Source organism: Phyllostomus hastatus, unplaced genomic scaffold, assembly GCF_019186645.2.
Source record: "Phyllostomus hastatus isolate PE091 unplaced genomic scaffold, TTU_PhHast_1.1 phas_contig_37, whole genome shotgun sequence".
NCBI lineage: Eukaryota > Metazoa > Chordata > Mammalia > Chiroptera > Phyllostomidae > Phyllostomus > Phyllostomus hastatus.
In genome coordinates, this window is record NW_025333867.1 from 11,706,867 (window position 1) to 11,729,474 (window position 22,608).

Below are 22,608 nucleotides of genomic sequence, written 5' to 3' on the forward strand. Positions count from 1 at the left end.
GCTTTATGTTATACTTTAATTTCCTGAAGGATTTTAATTATTTTTCTAAGTTCAAGTTGTTGCTTTTCTCCTCTACAGCTGAATTTCACTGCCTGACAAACATCCTTATTTATAGCTGCTAGACTCCCTAGATGTGTGTTTGTTTCTCGATATTAGTGTCTTAAAACTCAGGTCTTGTGTTAGAGAGATGCTTGTGTTTTGTGGGTCAATGGTATAGAAGTAGACAGGTTACTAGTCTACTGCAGAAGAATTGGGCCCACAGACTCTTTACTTCCCAAACTCAGCATTCTACCCACCCACTCCATAACTTCTTGGGTGTCTGTGGGACCCAGCACAGACTTGTTGGACTGGTACTAACTCACTTCCTCACCCTGTTCTACTTCCACTACCAGCAGGAACTCACAGTACATATAGGCTGAACATTCTGTGTAAATAACCTACAGTCCACATATGGGAATTAATCCTTATTCTATTAAATAGCTGTGCTAAAAATGATCTTTATTACTGAACATAAATAAAATAAATGTTTTTGTAGGAAAATTGATATGTACTTTTAAAATATGCTGAAGTGTTTTTAAATTTACATTATTATCTCTTCCTTCACCCTCAAGTGGACAACTTAAAATTATTCTTTATTATATGTTTTTAGGTTAGCATGACTTTATTGAAAGATTTAGACCACAGGCTGTTTGAAAATTACATTGAATTGAAAGCAGATCCCATCGTTGGCTCCTTAGAACCTGGAATTTATGCAGGCTATTTTGATTGGAAAGACTGCCTGCCTCCAACAGGTAAATGATTTCAAGTTATTGAAGTTCTCTAAAAGTATTCTAGTACATCTAGAGTAATAAATATGGATATGCTTTTTATCAATTAACATATGTTTAAAATGCTATTATTTTTAATCACTTTTCTTATATTCACTGAGAGATTAGTTTGATTGTAACTTTTTATTAGCTAAAAGCCATTTCTTGATAGTTTGGAATTTAGTATGCTTTTTAATCATTAATACTTAATGGCATAATTATTTTTAAATTCCAGAGAATAATTTATTATACCTTATAATATATTATAATTTTTGTAATGTATACTTGCTTCCTGTAATATTCCTTTGTTGCACATATTTTAATCCTCACCCAAAGATATGTTTTTATTGATTTTAGGGAGAGAAGAAGGGGGAGGGGGCGGAGAGAGTGAGAAAGAAAAACATTGACCAGTTGCCTCCCATACATAGTCTGACCAGGGACTGAACCTACAACCTTTTGGTGTGTGAGAGAATACTCCAGCCACAAGGCCAGGGCCAGATTTTGACAGTTTTCTACAATGACTTTGAGACCATTATCAAAAAATTTAGTTAAGAAATCTGGACACTTCTACATAAGACCTAATTATTGATGCTGAGAAGGTGAAGGATGAAAGGAAAATATATAGGAGTAAGATTATTGTAGTAATTTAGCAAAGAAAATTGACCTGCAGGAAAATGACTGACGCCATTTCAGTATTAATTGTTGCTTGCTGAATCAAATAAACTCTTTGATTAATGAAATAGTTACTTCTTTATATGAAGTAGTTTGCAATACATAAAATTGAGCTGCCTATTGACATTTATATGTAGAAGTAATCTTAGATAGAAATGATCATGTTTATATTAGACATAGGGTTTTTCTTGGAGATATATATGTAGATTCACCAGTGAATGGTTAACAGATTTGAGTTAATCTTCATTCTTTTAACTCACCACTGTAATCACTATTGTTTTTATTGTGTAATGATTTTATTAAATGGCAGTAAAATTGTTTACTATTTAACACCTTTGGTTTTTATCATAGTGTTTACAGTAGATACTAACAATATAGTGATGTCAAAAATCGAAAGTAAAAACCAGATTCATTAAATTAATAATATTTTATGTGACCACAGGTATTTAATTTTTGAAACTGACCACAAGTCATTATTGTCATATAAGCCTTTACCTATTATTATTGCCTTTTACCTATAGCTGGCCATAATTGATCTTTTTTCTAAATTCCATTACCTTTCTATATATATCTCTACTTTTTCCAAACTGGATTATAGTTTATATCCCAAAGACATCCTTTTAAATTTTAAATTAGATCCTGTCAGTTTTGTACTTAAAATCCTTGCAGTATATTCCCATTATATTGTACTTACAGTAAAATCTACAGAGTGTAGTCCTGACCCCTGCTTGTGCCTCAGTGCATCTTCACGCCCATGATTCAGCTGTGCTGCAACACAGTGGACCTTTTTGTTGCCCAGACTTCCCAAATCCTTCCACCTCAGGGCCTCTCAAGACTGTTACTTCTTTGCTTAGACAATAATTCTCCCTTATCTTCATAGGGCTGACTACATTTTGTCATTCAGACCTCAACTTAAATATCACTATACTAGCCATCCAACCTGAAGAAATGTCATGACCAATGCAGAATAGTCATGGTATTTTAGATTTAACCTGTGAAAATTACTTACATTTTATTTGTAAAATAATTATTTCAATGGTGAATTTATACATGTGGTTCTAGCACTGGCCTTTATTCTGAATGAGATTATTAAAACTAAATCCATAAGGTCATAGTCTGTGGGTTAATTATCACAAGATTGTTGATAAAATTGGCCTTCTCTGATAAGCATGGTTTATGACTTTAAGTAAATAAATAATGACTTTCAACAACAAATTATCATTCTCTCTCATTCTCAAGATCATCAGTCATTAGCTTGGGCAACTTTTGATCTACAGTCTCTATTTAAAAATCTTGGGCCCAGATGACTTGGAATTTCAATATTTTTGGATTTTAGAAAGATAATATAGTACATGTACCATATATATTATGCTACATGCACAACAGGGGTTACTTTAGAGAAGCATGAAGTGATAATAATATTCTGTTCAGTTCAGGTGAGAAATGTCACCACAAGAGTTCACACCTTTGCATATTCACAAATAAATTCTTATCCCCTCAATCCTGTATCTCCAGTATCTAGACTACTGCTTGGTACATAGAACCTGGTCAGTAAATATTTGTTTACTAACTGTATGGATGACCCCCTGGGAGCTCACTGAGGTACTTCTTTTGTGGCCTCAGGGCCTGCTCATCACCACCCCACCCCCGACTGACCTGTGCATGCTTTAGGCCCACCTCTGAGCTGAGTGCTTTCTCTAAGAAGTCTGCCTCCATCACATTGACAAGATGGGTCTCTTGTTCTCTGAACCCCTCTTACACCTTTTAACAGCTCTGTCTTCTTTTATATTCCCCTGTGTTAGGTGGATTTTTAAATACAGATGTGAGGAGATTTCTTTAACATTTTGAGACTTCAAATTAAGTATTTTTATAGAGTAGTGGCTGAAAGATTCAGATTCCATAGGGCAGATACCAGAATGATTTTTCAACAAAATCTCTCTATTTTCTACTCAAGGTAACAATACATGGTGTCAGATATTGCCCTTACTATGTTCTTAGCCTTCTGGTGGTGAACTAGCTCCAGGTCTGTTTCAAATTTGTTTGACAGCTCTTAGCAGAACTGAATGTCACTGCCCTGCCCTTTCACCCCAATCCTCGGAGGACTAGACAAAAAGAGCTTGAGCTCTGTCAACCAGCCTGATTTACTGCTTCTCCCCCTTGGGTGGCCCACCTCCACCTTCTATCTAAGATGGCCAAGATGGGAGGCATCCAGTGATCGCTTTCCTGTTCTCATTTGGGACACCTCTTCTTGTCTGTAATGTATGTAAATTTTCTCAGTGGAAAAGAAAGGCCCAACCTGCTGTCACAAATGTTTGTGGAAACAGTCCAATACCATACATATATTCAGAAATAAAAGTGTCGTCCTATAGTAGTAGGCCATGTGTGCACACATATGCACACACATATTTGTGCACATCCTAAATTTCTAAGCTCTTTGCAAACAGTTTCGGTCATTAAGTCCCCATAAATATCTGGCTCAATGCCTTGCATATAATTATCACATAATACTTGTTGTTACAATCTTCTAAATTTTAACTATCATAAGGTAACCAAATTATTACCTCCTGAGAGTTAAGGGGTGAAGGGGATGCCTAAGACATTAGACACTAAACCAGAAACCATGGTGATCCTAACTATAAATCACAATTCCCTTCTAATAACTAAGCTCTCCCTTCTGTTAACAACCCAGCTTTTGAAAAAGGCATCTTTGTCATCCCTTAAAGATTCCAAACTAGTCCTATCTTTCCTCTCTTGTCAAATGACTTCTCACCCCTGAAGTGTACCTGCACCCTCACCATTCCACTGAGCCTGTTCTCACCAAAGCCACCTCTGAGGTTATAATATAATTGGGGGATCTGATCAATGTACTCCTTTCCCTAATCCATGTCTCTGTATCGCTCCCAGTTGTTGGACTCTCTTCTTGAGGCTGTCTTTCCTTGGCATCACTGATCTCACTAGTTGGTGGCCCTTAGTTTCTTTCATGGGTTGGCTATTTTCCTGTTCCTCTCTCTATTATTGATCTTTCCTCAAACTTTCTCTGAGTCATCCACTCATGTAAAACTGAGTGGTGCCTCCAGCATCTATGCCTGCAGCCTAGTGTCTTTATGTTCAGCTTCAAATCTTTCTATCTACCTTCCTGGTAGATACCTCCATTGGAACATTCCTTAGGCCTCTTCAACTTAGCAAGTTCAAAAGCAAACTTGTCATCTTCTCTTTCTCATCAGCTCCAAATCAGTTCTTTTTGCTTCTGTACACCAACTCAATGAGAAGCGATGGAGACGTCAACCAAGATTCGCTGTACCACTCCTGTTTTATCAGATAGCTAGTTTTAAGTACCACCCTCTTGTCTCCATCCTCATGTTCTTCCCCTCATTATTTCTAATTGTTTCTTATCAGGACACTTGAGTGCCTCCTCATAGTCTCAGCATCTAGTCTTGCCTGTTTCAAGTCCACTTCTGTCTTTTTGAAAAGCTCATCTTTCTAAAATATAAATTGGATCTGTCACTCCCCTGCTTAAAACTTTCCAGGGTGACCCGTTGTCCATTAGCTAAAACCTAAACTTGGTAGGCTTTGCTACTGCTAATACTTGCTCATGACTATCCTTTATTTCTCTCACACTCCTACTATCAAATAAATTCTCACTCCTAACTCTGTCAGAACCACTAAGTGCTGAAAGCCCATGCCTGCTCCATTCTGGTCTTTCCTGATACTCAGTCACTGTTCCTCTGGGAAGCTTTCCCTGCTCGCCTTCCCATGTGCCTCCAGGATGGACTGGTATCCCTTTCGAATCCATCCTGGAAGATTTAGTGTTTCTGCAGTGGTTTTCTCTTCTTTATACACCCTTGCACATAGGTACCGTCATCATTATCTTGCTAGTACTGCTCTTCTGCTGTATTCAGTCTCCCTACTACAGGGGCTGTATTTTTCATGTCCACACTCCCAATGTTTAGCACAGTCACAACATGCAAAAGATGCTGTGTGTATGTAGAGTGAAGGAATATGGATAGTTTATTAGTATACATATATGTTACATACCATTGAGTCAGTCAACTCCTAGGCCTGGCAATCTGTGAATGAGTTATGTCCACAATGTCCTGTCCTCAACAGCCCAGCTCAGCTGCTATAGTCTTGGTTGGTCCTATAGCTCCTTTTATGGGGTCATCCCATCTCATATTTGGTCTTTTTTTTCTGCTTTTTTTTTCCACTAGCATTATTATCTTTTCCAGAGAACCCTGCCTTCTCATGTTGTGCCCAAAGTAGGATAGCCTCAATTTTGTTATTTTTGCTTCTAGTGATGTTCCAGGCTTCATTGGCTCTAGGACCCACTTGTTCATCTTTCTGGCAGTCCAGCATATCCACAGAGCTTTTCTCAAATACCAAGTTTTATATGAATCAACTTTTTTCCTATCACCCTTCTTCACTGCCCAATTTTCATATCTGTACATAGTGATTGGGAGTAAGAGGGTATGAGTGATCTTAGCCTTGTTCTCTAGTGATACATCTTTGTTCCTAATTTTCTTTCCTAATTCTTCTATTGCTATCCTTCCAACTCTCAGCTTTCTCTGGATTATTTTTATTTTATGAGTATACAGTCTTGTCTTACTAAATATCCAGGGCACTCCTCAGTTTATTATGTGCTGAGCATTTGCGATATAGTTTTGCAGTTATTTTTCTCAAAATTTTTCCAATACGAAAGTAAATCATATGGTGTTCTAATTTTCATTATTATTCTTGTTCACTTTTTGATAAATAGTACACAGTGAATATTCATATTTGTTGAATTAAAGTGATATTAACACTCATTTTCTTATGTCCTGTGAATTCTCATATGGTAGCTTTGTTTACTCTTTAAATTTTGAGCACTTGCTTTTGAATTAAAATATAAATATCATGTCTACTGAACATATAAGCAGTTCTTTGTGTCATTGCCATGCAAAAGGTAACGTGCTATTTGGGGATAGTTTAATTTTGATAAAATTAATACTTTCTTCAATTATTAGCATGTATTAAACATAACTCTTAGCACTGACATTCTTAAATTTTTTGGTATATACATTCAAGATCATCAAATTACTTGTGATGTTTCTGTGAGAATAGGCTAAGTCTTGACACAAGTACTGCATGTTTCCTATATGTTTAATGATTATTGCAACAAACAAGGCTTGGTCACTAAGCGTCTGTCCTCAGAAATAGTTGTCCATGTATGTCTTCATTTAGAGTCTGAGCATTACTGAGAAACACAGTTGACTTGTGAGTGATACAGAAGAAGGTTCTCTTTTTTCCTCCCACCCTCTCTGCCTTGTCACACAACAGTCAGGAGTCTTGAGCGCATTCTGAATACCTGCCACAGCAATGACAGCATTCCTGAAGGAGGGAGATGCAGGCTTCCTTTTTTATCAGCTCACTTATTTAAGGGATGCCCTTGAAAAACAGCAGTGAATGAGGTTTTCTCCTGTCTTAAGGGGCACAATGAGTCGCAGTACTTGAGATGTTGTTACACCATGGTAGATCCTAAGACAGGACCTCGGTGAGGGATATCTTCATATTTTCTCAGCTATGAAATTGAACTAGCAAATGCCTTTGGTGTGAGTAACAGTGGTTTGTGGCCTCTGGATAATTTTACAAGCAAAATGAAGGTTCTGCTGGCTGTATAACATTAAGTGGTACAGCTTTTTTACATAGCTCATTTTGTAAGATAAACATCATTTCATGAACAGAAGGGACATGAGATTGTGATGTCAGCAGTTCATTTACTCTTTCTGTTTCCAAAAACAGTTAGATGTTGTCAGTGTTCATTTCACTTTTATAAACTGTATTTGGTTCTGTTTTTTGTGTACTTCCGTGATCACTAACTGAACTGAACCTCAGTCTTGCATAGTCATATAGTGATTTTTATTTTGTTTAAAGATTGACTTAAGATGTTATATAAAGTGAACAGCCAAAATAGTTTGACTGCTAATCTTCCAAAATAATTTCAATTAACAACTTAGTATTATTTTTAGAGTTTTTATCTCCCAAAATTGAATTTTTTGAATCATTTAGGTAACTAATTACTTATTGCTTAAGTTAGTAAATGTAGTTTCTGATACTAAATGTAGTAATTAAAAAATCCAGTTGATTAATTTTATGATTCAATTTCATGATTCAAGAAGAGATACCATTAAAGCAATAGCCATGCTTTTTTAACCTGGTAGTTGGATATTTAAATTGTTGTCACCTCTTTATTTGTATGTATGTCAGGAAAGGTTATTCTGGTTAGTTCTGAGTCACCTGACTATTTAATTGTTCTATTATCCACAGTTATTAAGAACTCTGAGTATTTACATTTGGTAAGTTTTAACTCAATTTAACAATATATTAGTCTCCATTTGCAAATACACATGGACATTCTAGTTTTTAAAATATATTTAGTAAGTATTTAAATAAATAAAAATAGTCCTTCAATTTTTACTTAAATACTGGTTTTAACTATTTTTTCTAAGAGGTATATTCCTTAAATATAGTTAATAAGTGAATTTTAATTTAACCATTTTTATGTAGGTAAAGTACTTTAGTGATTTTTAATTCAAAATGCTTTTATATTATTTGTAGTCATTGAAATTATAAGGGGGGTAAGAAATATAATTCATGACATATAAATATGGTGCCATTCTGAAAATATAGATGCATAAAGTATTGATTGCTTATATATGACATATATAATTCAGAGCAAAATAATTTCCCATAATCAGTAATATGTCAGATTTCAGAACCCATAGTGCTCAGTTTCACCAGTGAGTGAGAGTTATTAGATGTGTGTTTTCACTGTAGCATGATGAGCTGGGGGAGCATATTTAGAAAAGGTGAAGGAAGAGAAAGTATAAATCTAATAATGGGGACAAAGACTATGGACAAATCTTAAGTCTGTGCTTATTCTATTCAAGAGAACATTTATTTTACATTATAGTTTTACCTCTCAGAATCTTTTAGACATTTTCACTATCTGAAGTCTATTTATTTTTTATTATTTTTTATTGTTGTTCAAGTACAGTTGTCTCCATTCCCCCCCCCACCACTCCCCACTACCCCAGCCATCCCCACCCATCCCCACCTCCCACCCTCGATCTTAACCCCGTTTGGCTTTGCCCATGTGTCCTTTATACATGTTCCTGAAAACCCCTCTCCCTTTTCCCAACATTATCCCCTTCCACCTCCCCTCTGGTCAGTGTCAGTTTGTTCTTGATTTCATTGTCTCTGGTTATATTTTGCTTGCTTGTTTGTTTTGCTGATTAGGTTCCACTTATAGGTAAGATCATATGGTATTTGTCTTTCACTGCCTGGCTTATTTCACTTAGTGTAATGCTGTCCAGGTACATCCATGCCGTTGCAAAGGGTAGGATTTCTTTCTTTGTTTCTGCTGTGTAGTATTCCATTGTTTAAATGTACCATAGTTTTTTGATCCATTCATTTACTGGTGGGCACTTAGCACTTGGCTGTTTATTGTAAATTGTGCTGCTATGAACATTGGGGTGCATAGGTTCTTTTGAATTGGTGTTTCAGGGTTCCTAGGGTATAATCCCAGCAGTGGAATTGTTGGTTTGAAAGGTAGTTTCATTTTTAGTTTTCTATTATGGAATCTGAGGGAAAATGTCAGATATTCCACACAGCAATATTTTCACCAATATGTCCCCTAGAGTAAGGGATATAAAGGAAAAAATAAACAAATGGGATCTCATCAAAATAAAAAGCTTCTGCACAGCTAAAGAAAATAGCATTAAAATGAAAAGAGAACCAACCGTATGGGGAAACATATTTGCCTGTGATACTTCGGACAAGGGTTTGATCTCCAAAATATATAAAGAACTCACACAACTACAGTCTAAGAAGACAAACAGCCCAATTAAAAAATAGGCAAAAAACTTGAACAGATACTTCTCTAAGGAGGACATCACTGCCTGAACTCTTAAGAAACAATTCATAATATATAATGTCATGTACCTTGTAACTTAAGTAGCGTATTTTGGGGACTATAAGATGCATTGGATCAGAAGACGCACCTAGGCTTTAGAGGAGGAAAAGAGGAAAAAAATTTTGAAGCAAAGAATGTGGTAAAATATTTAATAACCTGTAATCCCACTCCCCCACCACTCCCATCCCCTGCAACATCGAGCCAGGTAAGCTACACTCAGACTATAAGACGCACTCCCATTTTCCTCCCAAATTTGGGAAAAGTGCGTCTTATAGTCCAAAAAATACAGTAACTAAAAGCTCAGGCTGGTTTAGCATTTCTAGAAAATAGATGTTAGAAAAGAGGAGAAAGGAAAACAGTATTTTTATTTTATTTTTCAGATAGTGGAAGATTATAGACCTCAAATCTTGATGTTGTTCTTTGAGCAAAGAGATCATTAAAATGTTTGTGGGCCTTTTAAAGTAATAAATTGCATATGTTATATGTATGTATGCATTTATACACATAGTACTTATATACATATATGTTTCTATATACACACACTTATTACTATGTACATACACAGTAATGCAGTTATCATTTATTGAGTATACACTATGTGCCAGGAAGAAGACTTTACATAGATCAAATAATTTAATCCTCAGCACCTCAAGAAGAGGTATTTTTATCCTCATTTTATAGATGAAGCCATTGAGCACAGAAGAGGTTAGTAAATAAGTCACCCTAGGTAGGTCATTCATAGCTAGGAAGTAGTGGAGCTGTGGTTCAGAATTCAAATACAGCAACTCCTACTTAAAAGCACTATGTAGTAATGGCAGACAAAGAGCCCATGACCTCCATTAAAAATCTGTTAATCCCTGGCCAGTGTGGCTCATTTGGTCAGAGCATTATCCCATAAATCAAAAGGTCTCAAGTTCAATTTCTGGTCATGGCACGGGCCTAGGTTGAGGGTTAGGTCCCCAGTCGGTGCATGTACAAGATGCAACTGATCGCTATTTCTCTCGCACATCAATGTTTCTGTTCCTCTTTTCCCCTCCCTTCCTCTCTAAAAATCAATAAGCATGTCCTTGGATGAGTATAAAAAATGTCTTTTAAGAAAAAGAGATAACCTGGTAGAGAAGGACACATCGTGAAATTCACAAAGGAGCTAAAATGGCCAGTAAACATGAAAAGATTAAAAGTCATCAGTATTCAAAGAATGCATATTGAGTGCATTTTAATGCATTAAAATTACATTAAATTGACATTTTTACCCCCCCCCAGTTGGCGAGTGTTGAAAAGCTTGCTAATACCTGCTTTTGACAAAGTTACCAAGAAACAAACTATGCCATCATTTTTTCCTCCATGATTGTCCTAAGAGTATAAATTGGCACAACGATACAGAAACAAATGCATATATGCATGTATGTGTGTGTATGTATATGCATATATAATTTACTTAGAAATTCTAAGGATTTATCTTAAGAAAAATACCAAAGAAGTAAACAAAGAAATATGTTTAGGGATGTTTACTGAAGAATTGTTTCATATAAGCAAAATCTAAAATAAGCAATGAAATGCTCATTAATAGGTTAAACAAATTATGATATATTTAATTAAATACTGTGCATACTGTACAGTGTATGAGATGGACACACACTCCTTTATAATGGATGAGATTGATACACACTCATGCATTTGTTATCTTCTCATTTAAAAAAGGTATCATTTACAATGTATACAGTTTTTCATGTGCAATTTTTTTTATTTTTAAAATGTCTTTATTTTTTAAATGTAGGGTTAGAATTTTCTTTGTGAGAAATTAGTTTTTAATAATAAAAACAAAGTTTTTAGTACACATATAAAATCAAGGTTTAAATAGATACAGTATTCCATTTTTCTCATATGGTGATATTGTAACTGAACAAAATGGAGTTTGGGCTGTCTGTCACAACAAAAGCCAGACTCATGAGGTAGGTGCTGGTACAAAAGGAAAGAGGTTTCATTCAGGTACCACATGCCCTGGGAAGATGGTTGACTCCCATCTCAAGGACCATCTTAATCTTCCTGCTCAAGTCCAAAGTTCTTATAGAGATGGGATGAGAGGACTTTTTTCCTATCCAATTATCTTTCTAGGTTTTGGCAAGCTGGGATGTAGAGCTTGCCAAATGTATCTTGACAAGGGGTAAGAAGGAGAATTTCAGAAAACTGTAACTTTCTACTTCAAAATTTTGTTTGACTAATTGCAAAGAACATACATTTTTATTTTAAAAAATAAATCTTTATCTTTAAAAAATGAAGGCAAACTGTCCATAGAATCAGCACACTCGTAAAAAAAAAGGTACACTGATTTATTTTCTTCATAGGCACATCCTTGATTTCACAGTCCAAAAAATGACACCAAGTAAATCTAAATTTCAGCAAGTCATTTGATGGTTTTTCGATATGCTTTTAAAATTAACATTGGTGGAATAATTATAACCAGAGCATCCTAATGTTAGTCTAGATTTAAGTCTCTAGTTATTGCAATAAAATTTTTCAGCAGTGTTTATCACTTTATTAGCCATTTGAAAATGGAGGAGTAAAAATTTCTTTAGCCAAATTTATCAAGATAAATCTGGTAAGATAGATAAGCCCTACCTTACATTTACATTATACTTACAAAGTTTCTGTACTGCTTCTGTGTAAGCCTATGATGAAATGTCCTAACATTGGTGACAAAATTTAGCATGCTTTATTAATTAGTAATACCACCAAATCAAAAATACAAACTTCAGAGGAATTCTGGTTTCCAATAATGGTGTAAGAACTTGTATCAGGCTAACTACTCCACAGTTAAAAATGGTAAGCTCTGCACAAAATATGGAAAACAAGTATTTGAAGCACTGAAGCATCCTTAGAAAGAAAACAAACTAGAAGAAATGCTTCAACCTTTGAAGGAGGTGAACCTGCTGGCCAAGATGTTTCTGTATGTAGCTTTCACCTGAGGGTTCTCTCCAGTCTGCAGCACCTGGTGATTGATTACTCCTTCAGCAGAAAGTCATAGAATGGTGCTATAAGTGCTATGAGGAACGCAACCAAAGAAACTAACAGGCGGTAGAAACTGACATCTAAAGGAAGAAATGAAAGCACCAGAAATGATGAATATGTGGGTAAATATAAAAAAACAAACTTTGGGATTTTTTTGGTTTTCAATTTTTTTAAAAAAAGATAATTGTTGGATGTCAGAAAAATTAAGTTGAATTCACAATCAAAAGCTTTCTTTGTAGAAAACTCCAAGTCCGGGTAGTTTTATTAACAAATTCTATGAAACATTTAGGGAGAAATAATACCAATTTTACACAAAGTTTATTAAAAAAACTTTTTCATTATTTTTGTAGAAAACCTTAACTCCATATATCTTTACTAGTAAATTTTATGAAGCAGTTAAGGAGGAAATAATACCAGTTTTACACAAACTATATCAGAAAACATAGGAGGAACAAACAAGTCCAATTTCATTTTATAAAGCAGCCCTCATAACCCAAACCAAAAATCTGACAAGGGTATTACAAGGAGAGAAAATTATAGACCAGTATATCCTTCATGAACACTGAAGAAGAATTTTAACATTTGTTTAGTGAATCAGATAAAGCAGTTTTATCTGCACATTGAAGTACTAATACATTATGACCTAGTACTAATACATTAAGCAGGGTTTATCTCAGGCATGCATGGTTAGTGAAACATTGAAAATCAATTACTATATTAAGTCTTAAAAAGAAAAATGATGTAGTACAAAGAAATCACTTAAGAAAATTCAACATTCATTTATAATAAAAACTCTTAGCCAGATAGAAATAGAAGAAAACTTCTTAAATCTGATTAAAAGGTTGACAAAAATTCTATAGCTAATATTATAGGATAATGAAATATGAAATACTTTTTTCTAAGAATAGAAAGGAATCAAGGATGTCTACTCTCACCACTTTCATTCAATATTGCACTGGAGATCATAGCTGTTGTAATAAAGCCAAAAAACAAAAACAAACCAAAAACAACAACAAAGAAAGATTGAAAAATAATACAAAACAAGTAAAAGGGTTTTTACTCCAAGACACTGTCATTGTTTATTTAGAAAATCCTCAGGAATCTACAAAACTACTCTTAAGATCTCAGGATAGATAATCAATATAGAAAAATCAATTGTGTTTATAATAAAATAATATACGGCAAAAAATAAAATATACTTTTTTAAAAATTCCTTTTGTATTAAAACCCACACAATTAGTAAAAATGAACAAAAGACATTTAAGATCTCTTAGCTGAAAACTGGAAATTACTGGTGAATGAAATTAAAACCTAAATAGATGGGTGATGTGCCATGTTTTTCTATTGGCAGTCTCAATATTGTTAAGTCAGTTCTTCCAAATTGATCCCTAGATTCGGTGCATTCACAATGGAGACCTCAACAGGATTTATCTGTAGAGACTGGAAGATGATTCTAAAATTTGTTTAAAAAAGGGTAAGAACTTCAAATATCCAAGACAATCCTAAAGCACAATAAGAAAGTTGTTGTACTCACTAATTGACTTAACAACTTTTTAAAGCTACTGGAATAAAGATAGTATGGTATTAGACAAACTGATCCATGAAATAGAATAGAAAATATTAAAATAGGAGGAGTCAAGATGGTGGAAGAGTGAATGGAAGCCACCTAACCTCCTCCCAGGACCAATCTGGAATTACAACTAAATTTTGGAGAAATCACCCAGAACAAAACAACTGAACAATAGTGAGAGAGAAGCCTTATAACCTCAGACAGAAGAATCAGCTTCAGCAAAACCTGTCTGCCCCTGCATAACAGCATACAAGACGTGGTGGGTGGAATGACCCTAAGTCAAGCAGCTGGATGGAAGGACCCACCAAAGAAAGACCCAACAACAATAAAAACCCAGATACATCCAGAGAGCCAACATAAACAGCATGAAGGGCACCCCAGCAGCATCTAGTTCAGGTGATCAAGGAGATTTCACCACTGAATCTCACAGGTCTCCTACCACAGAAGTTCACACCACAAACTCAGGGAGTCAAAACAGATCAATTTAAGAAGCAGAAGCAAACAACAAGAGTCTCACAAACAATGGGAAGAAAAGAAACAAACCCCAAATGAAAGGAAAGGAATTCTCAGAAAGAATGCTAAATGAAATAGAGGCAAGATAAACAATGGTTATAAGGAAGCTCAATGAGCTCACTGACAATTACCAAAAACTACAGGGAAACTACAAGGAACTTACTTCAAACTATGTCAACATGAAAAGGACATAGACACTATCAACAAGAGCCAAGAGGGAATGAAGAATGCATTCTCTGAATTGAAGAACACAGTAGGAGGAATAAAAAGCAGGCTAGATGAAGCAGAGGATTGAATCAGCGAAATGGAGGAAAAGGCAGAAAAAAGCTCCCTGAAAGAGCAAGAAAAGGAAAATAACTCAAAAGGAATGAAGAGGTGTTAAAGGAACTGCAGGACAACATGAAACATAATAATATTCATATAACAGGGATACAAGAAGGAGAAAAGGAGAAACAAGCAATAGAAGGCAGCAAGAGAGAAATACGAAGTAACAGAAGGGAGCCCCAATAAGGCTAGCAGCTGACTTCTCAACAGAAACAGTACAAGCCAGAAGGGAATGGCAAGATATATTCTGAGTAATTAAAAACAAGGCCTGCGACCAAAACTGCTCTACTCAGGAGGGCTCTCAATTAAAATGGAAGGCAAAAGAAGGAGTTTCCCCAGACAAAAGAAGGCTGAAAGAATACATCTCCAGCAAGCTAGCACTTCAATAGATGCTAAAGGGACTGCTCTGAGAAAAGGAAGGAAAAGAGTGAGAGAGAAACGCAGGTACAAAGGGAATAAGTGCAAAAGTACCTATCAGTAATAACTTTAAATGTAAATGGGTTAAATGCTCCAATCAAAAGACACAGAGTAGCTGAATGGATAAGAAAACATGACCCACACATATGCTGTCTACAAGAGACCCACCTCAGAACAAAAGACCCACACAGACTGAAAGTGAAGGGTTGAAAATAATATTCCAAGCATATGGACAGGAAAAAACTCCTAGAGTAGCAATACCTATATCAGACAAAATAAACTTCAAAACAAAGCTAAAAAAAGAGACGCAGAAGGACATTTCTTAATACTTAAGGGAAGAATCCATCAAGAAGACATAATCATTACAAACATATATGCACCCAACATAGGAGCACCTAAATGTATAAGGAAAATCTTAGAGGACTTCAAGAAAGATATAGAGAGTAACACACTTATACTATGGTATTTTAACACCCCACTGTCAAAAATGGATAGATCTTCTAAACAAAATATCAACAAGGATATTGCTTCATTGAACAATACCCTAGATCACAGGTGGCAAACATAAGGCCCGGCTCATGGGCTGAATGTGGCTCTCCATCTTGTTTCCTCTGGCGCGGCACCTTGTTTCTACCTGATGGCAGCTCCGAGCTCCTTTCCCCTAGTTAAGGAGTAGTTACATTTATACAGTCTTAAAATTACATTTAGCCCTTTGAAGGCAACCGCGAGGCTGTTGTGGCCCCTGGTGAAAATGAGTTTGACACCTCTGCCCTAGATCAAATAGACTTAATGATATATATAGAACCTTCCATCCCAAAGAAGCAAAATACACATTCTTTCCAAAGCATATGGATCATTTTCAAAGATACCCCATATGACAGAACACAAAACAAACCTTAACAAATTCAAGAAAATTAAAATCATATCAACCATCTTCTCAGACCACAATGGCTTGAAAATAGAAACTAACCTCCAGGAAAAAAAAAACAACACTAAAAAATACTCAAATTCATGGACATTGACTAGCATGCTGTTAAACAATGAGTGGGTTAAGAGTGAGATCAAGTTAAAAATCAAAAAGTTTCTACACATGAATGAAAATAAACTCACAATAGTCCAAAACTTATGGGACAGGGTGAAGGCAGTCCTGAAGGAAGTTCATAGCTATACAGGTCTAACTAAAAGACATAGAATATTTCAAATATACAACCTAATCCTACATGTACAAGAACTGGAGGAACAACAACAAAGCCCAGAGCAAGTAGAAGGAAGGAAATAACCAATATCAGGGCTGAATTAAACGACATTGAGACTTAAAGAACAATATAAAGGACCAATAATTCTGGAGCACTTTCTATGAAAAGATAAACAAAATTGACAAGCCTTTAAGCAGACTCATTAAGAAAAAAAGAGAGAGGGCCCAAATAAACACAATCAGAAATGAAAGAGGAGAGATTACAACTAATACCACAGGAGTACAAAGGATTGTAAGAAATTACTATGAACAACTAAATGCCAAGAAATTTGAAAACCTGTGTGAAATGGACAAATTTCTGGGACCATATAATCTTCCAAAACTCAATGAAGAAGAAGCAGAAAGCCTGAACAGACCAATTACAGCTGATGAAATCAAAGCAGTTAACTCAGAAGTCATCACTCAAAAACCTTGGACTGCATGGTTTTGCAGAAGAATCTTACAAAACATTTAAGGAAGAGCTAACCCCTATCCTTCACAGACTATTCCAAAAAATTCTAGAGGAGGGAAGATTCCCAAACTCTTTTTACAAAGCCAAAATCATCCTAATCCCCAAAACAGAGAAAGATACAAGAAAGAAAGGAAAAAAAAAAAAAACTACAGGCCAGTATTGCTGATAAACATAGATGCTAAAATCTTCAACAAAATATTGGCAAATTGCATCCAGCAATACATTAAAAGATCATACACCATGATCAAATGGAATTCATCTCAGGGATGCAAGGATGGTACAATATTCACAAATCAATAAACCTAATACATAACATAATCAAAAGGAAAGATAAAAGTCACATTATATCAATAGATGCAGAAGATGCATTTGATAAGTTACAGCACCCATTGATGATATAAACACTCAGCAAAATGGAAGGAGAGGGAGCATACCTCAACATAATAAAGGCTATATACAAGAAATCTCCAGCCAACATCATACTCAATGAGCAAAACTAAAAGCTTTCCCACACAGATCAGGAAGAAGACAAGGATGTCTGCTTTCACCACTTCTAGTCTACATAGTAATAGAAGTCCTAGCCACAGCAATCAGACAAGACAAAGAAATAAAAGACATCCAAATTGGAAAAGAAGAAACAAAACTGTCATTGTTTGCATGACAAAACTGTCATTGTGACATGTTAGTGTCCATAGAAAATCCTATAGACTCTGCTGAAAATTACTTGATCTAATTAGTGAATGTGGCATAACAATGGGATACAAAGTCAGTATTTGGAAATCCAAGGCAGTTTTGTACACTAACAATGAAATATCAGAAACAGAAATCAGGAAAAAATCCTATTTGATATAGCAACAAGAAAAAATAAAGTACCCAGGAGTAAACCTAACCCAGGAAATAAAAGATCTGTACTCGGAAAACTGTACAACACGAAAGAAGGAAATTAAGGAAGACACAAACAAATAGAAGCAAATACCATGTTGATGGATTGGAAGAATTAACATCATCCATCCAGCCTGGCTGGATGGGTCAGGTCCTGAGGGAAGGTGACAGGGGGATTAAGTAATAAAGAGACAGAGTGGGGTCAGGTGGAGTCCCTTCTCTGGGATGCAGAAGAGGGAACTGTTTATTGGTGAAGTCAGGCTGTATATATTGAGCCAGCTTTGAAGCAGAGTGTAAGAAAGACAAACTGCAAGGCTAGGTACATTTTATTTTTTAAGAACATTTGCTGCTCTGTTCTGGTACAGTAATATAGCAAGCAGCCAAGTCATTCTTTTCTTAAAACAATCTATCAGGCAGTCGTCCATGGCCTGGGGCAGCTGTGCTGAACCTGAGGCCTTCTTCCAACTCCCTTGGCATGCATTATCCTGCTTGGCTCCCCACAAAAATGTCCACAATACCCAAAGCAATTTATAGATTCAATGCAATTGCTATTAAAGTACCAATGGCATATTTCACAGATATAGAACAAACATTTCAAAAATTTATGTGGAACCATAAACAACCCAGAATAGCTACAGCAGTGTTGGGAAAGAACAAAGTAGGAGGGATCACAATACCTGATATCAAACTATATTACAAGGCTGCTGTAATCAAAATAGTCTGGTACTGGTATAAGAACAGACATATAGATCATTGGAACAGAATACAGAGCCCAGAAATGAACCCAAGTCTCTATGGTCAACTAATATTTAACAAAGTGGACATAAGCATACAATGGAGTAAAAATAGCCTCTTCAACAATTGGTGTTGTAAGATCTGGACAGCTACATGCAAAAAAATGTACAACTTGACAACCAACTTATAACATACACAAAAATAAACTGAAGATGAATAAAAGACTTAAATATAAGTCAGGACACCACAAATAAACTCCTAGAGGAGAACACAGGCAAGGAAATTTCAGATATTCCATGAAGCAGTATTTTCAATGGTATGTCCCCTAGAGCAAGGGACATAAAGGAGAGAATAAACAAATGGGACTTCATCAAAATAAGAAGCTTCTGCATGGTTAAAGAAAACATCAGCAAAATGAAAAGGATACCAAACATATGGGAAAACATATTAGCCAATGAGACTTCGGACAAGGGTTTGATCTCCAAAATATGTAAAGAACTCACACGACTCCACTCTAGGAAGACAGTTCAATTAGAAAATGTGCAAAGGACCTGAACAGAAACTTCTTCAAAGATGACTTATAGGGGACCCAGAGACATGAAAGGATGCTCAGCATCATTAGCCATCAGAGAGATACAAATGAAAACCACAGTGAAATACCACTTCACACTGATCAGAATGACCATCATAACCTAATCAAGAAACAAGTGCTGGTGATGCTGTGGAGAGAAGGAAACCCTTGTACACTGTTGATGGGAATGCAGACAGGTGCAGCCACTATGCAAAACTGTGGAATTCCTCAAAAATCTAAAAATGGAACTGCCTTTTGACCTGGCAGTTCCACTGCTAGGACTATACCCTACGAATCCTGAAACAGCAATTCAAAAGAACCTGTACACCCCAATGTTCATAGCAGCACAATTTGCAATGGCCAAGTGCTGGAAACAGCCTAAGTACCCATCAGTAAATGAATGGATCAAAAAACTGGTACATTTACACTATGGAATAATATGCAGCAGTAAGAAAGAAGCAGCCCCTGCTTTTTGCAACAGCATGGGTGGATCTGGAGAGTATTGTGCTAAGTAAAATAAGCCAGGCAGTGAAAGACAAATACCATATGATCTCACCTATAAGTGCAACCTAATCAGCAAAACAAACAAGCAAGCAAAATATAACCAGAGACATTGAAGTTAAGAACAAACTGACAGTAACCAGAGAGGAGGAGGTGGAAGGGGATAATGAGGAGAAAGGGAGAGGGGTTTTCAGGAACATGTATAATGGACACGTGGACAAAGCCAAAGGGGCATAGGATTGAGGGTGGGAGGTGGGGATGGCTGGGGTAAGGGTTAGTGGTGGTGAGAAAATGGCGACAACTGTGTTTGAACAACAATAAAAAATATTTTAAAAATATTAAAATAGACCCACACATACATAGTTAATTTTTGACAGACATCAAGACATTTCCACGGAGAAAGACCGTCTTATCAACACATGTACTGAGAGTTGATAAATATATGAACAGTTATTTCAATAAAGAAGATATATAAATGTCCAATAAATGAAAGATATGCAACATTATTTGCTATTGAAAAATGCAAGGAAAAACACAATGAGTTCTACTTCAGACCTAACGTAGTAGTTAAAATTGAAGAGAGAGACAATACTACTTCTTTTGACAGGGATGTGGAGTAACTGGAATTCTCATCCATGGGAGATGAACCTGTAAAATCATGTAGCCATTTTGTAAAAAGCTTCTTATAAACTTAAACATAAATCTACCCCAGGACCCACCAATTCCACTTTCAGGCATTTTCCTAAGAGAAATGAAAAATAAATGTGCAAATAGAGTTGTACTCTGTGGCCATCACAGCTTTATTCATGATAGCCATAAACTGGAAACAACCTAACTGTCCATCAAGAGGAGAATGTATGAAGTTGTAGTAAATTCAGACAGTATAGCAGTATCTGTGCAGTGAAGTGCTACTCATCTTGTTATTGATACCTCGCAATCTGGATAGATTTCAAAAACACATTTAAGTGGGGGGAAAAAAGCCAAATGCAAAAGGGTGTACAATATAGGAAGGATTCCATTTAAAGTAACTTCAAAGACAGGCTAACTCATCTGTGGTGACAGATACCAGGATGCTTATGACCTATGGGGATGCTGGGGATTGACAGAGAGTTGGTATGAGAGCTGTTTAGGAACCTTGAAAATGTTCTTTATCGTGAATACTTTTTAATCGAACCCCATCAAATTGTACACTTAAGGTCTGTGCATTTGCTCTATGTAAATTTTACCTAAAAATTTCAGTGACTAAAAATTGTTTTAAATCATACAATAAAAATTTAATTATAAAAGAGCATACAAAAATAAAAAGGTATAATTAGAAACTAAAAAAGTCATACATGTAAATTGTATAAGGACAGTTGTGGGGATGACCTAGTTTAACCACAGAGGGAAGAGATAACAGCTGAGTAATAACTAAATGTATACATTCTAAAGGTTTTAGACATTTGCTGTTCTAAGTGCTCTGTGACATGGCTGCCTCAAAACAGTCAGAGAAACAGTAGCTAAAATTATAAGAATGTAGTGTCTAGAGATAGGAGGTGCAGATTGCTGTGTCCTGGAGTCATCGTCTAGTCCTAAAACCAGGCTCTATGAGAAATGATTGTCAGAACAGACTTTTAACCTGAATAAAGGATTAGGGACAGATCTAATATCTCTCTTCAAGTGCCTGATTAAAGAAAACAAAAAACAAAATTAGTTTTGTATAGCTGCAGAGGTTATTAGAATTACTATCAAATAGGTAGTAGTTAGAGTTTTCTAAATACGGTCAGCCTTCTAAGAAATATATTTTCTGTAGTGCCAATTTTCACATTGATGATGACCAGCTGAAAACTGGATTTACTGTTACCAGGGACTCTTATTTGATCTGAATGGCCTCCAGACTTGCAGACTCTGATACTCTGTTACGGTTAGCTGGAATAATCAGACTTGCCATTATGTGGTAGGTATCTTGAGGAACAAGTAGCATTTGAGAAATTAAATTTAGTATGGTAGGACATTCTAAGCCCCTGAAGGGTGTGTGTGTGTGTGTGTGTGTGTGTGTGTGTGTGTGTGTGTGTGTGTGTGTTTAGGATTTTATTTACTTATTTCTAGAGAGAGGGGAAGGGAGGGAGAAAGAGAGGGAGAGAAACATCAATGTTTCTCTCAATGTTGGGGGGCTTCTCACATGCCCCCAACTGAAGACCTGGCCTGCAACCCAGGCATGTGCCCTGACTGGGAATCAAACCAGTCACCTTCAGTTCACAGACTGACAATCCACCGAGCCACCAGCCAGGGAAGCCCCTGAGGTTTTTGTTTGTTTGTTTGTTTGTTTGTTTGTTTGTTTTTTCTTTCTTTAAAAAAACCTAAGTAATGTACTTGAAGTGATGTTTTAAGGGAAATTATTAATGCAGTGATGGCATGTTGGTATGGTTGTGGCTGAGGAGGTGTGACAAGGAAGCCACTTCCAAAGTTTTAAAGTACTAAGGTGAATGGATTGTGAGCTTGGGTGGTACCAGAGGAGAGAATAGCTAGATTTCATTTATGAACTGTGGATAAGTAACAGCATTATTAAATATAGTAGATATATTTACAACTTGGGGACAATTGTCAGAACCATTTTCACATTTCCTTCAAAGTGTATCTGTTGTTTTTTCTTTTTGCTAGAAAAGTAATTAAATTTAAAATTAAGTATATAAAATTACTTTCCAGAGCAGGAATTGACTCTGTCATGTATGTTTAACAATAAAAGGGAGAAATCAATTGTTTCAATTCACTTACTTTAGTGTACATCACTGCTCAGTTACAATATTAGAGACATTGCTGGAATGTTAAACTAAGAAAGCAACTTTTAAATTTAGACAAGATTTTTCTGTACCTGTAAATTGCCTGGTTGGTTCTGCTTTGGCATTCATTGGGTGACTCTTCTGTGTCTGAGGCAGGAACCCTAATGTGTCACAAGATTACACCAACATAAATAT

The 22,608-nt window shown here is 35.8% G+C and overlaps 1 protein-coding gene across 3 annotated transcripts in view; it reads left to right on the forward strand.

The window, feature by feature from the left end:
• EXOC2 (exocyst complex component 2) overlaps nucleotides 1-22,608 on the forward strand; it is a 254,233-nt gene that overhangs the window by 188,509 nt on the left and 43,116 nt on the right. For all 3 annotated transcript variants that reach the window (XM_045841724.1, XM_045841722.1, XM_045841723.1), the window contains exon 23: nucleotides 650-791. In XM_045841724.1, the coding sequence (XP_045697680.1) occupies nucleotides 650-791 (142 nt within the window). The remainder of the gene's footprint in view (nucleotides 1-649; nucleotides 792-22,608) is intronic.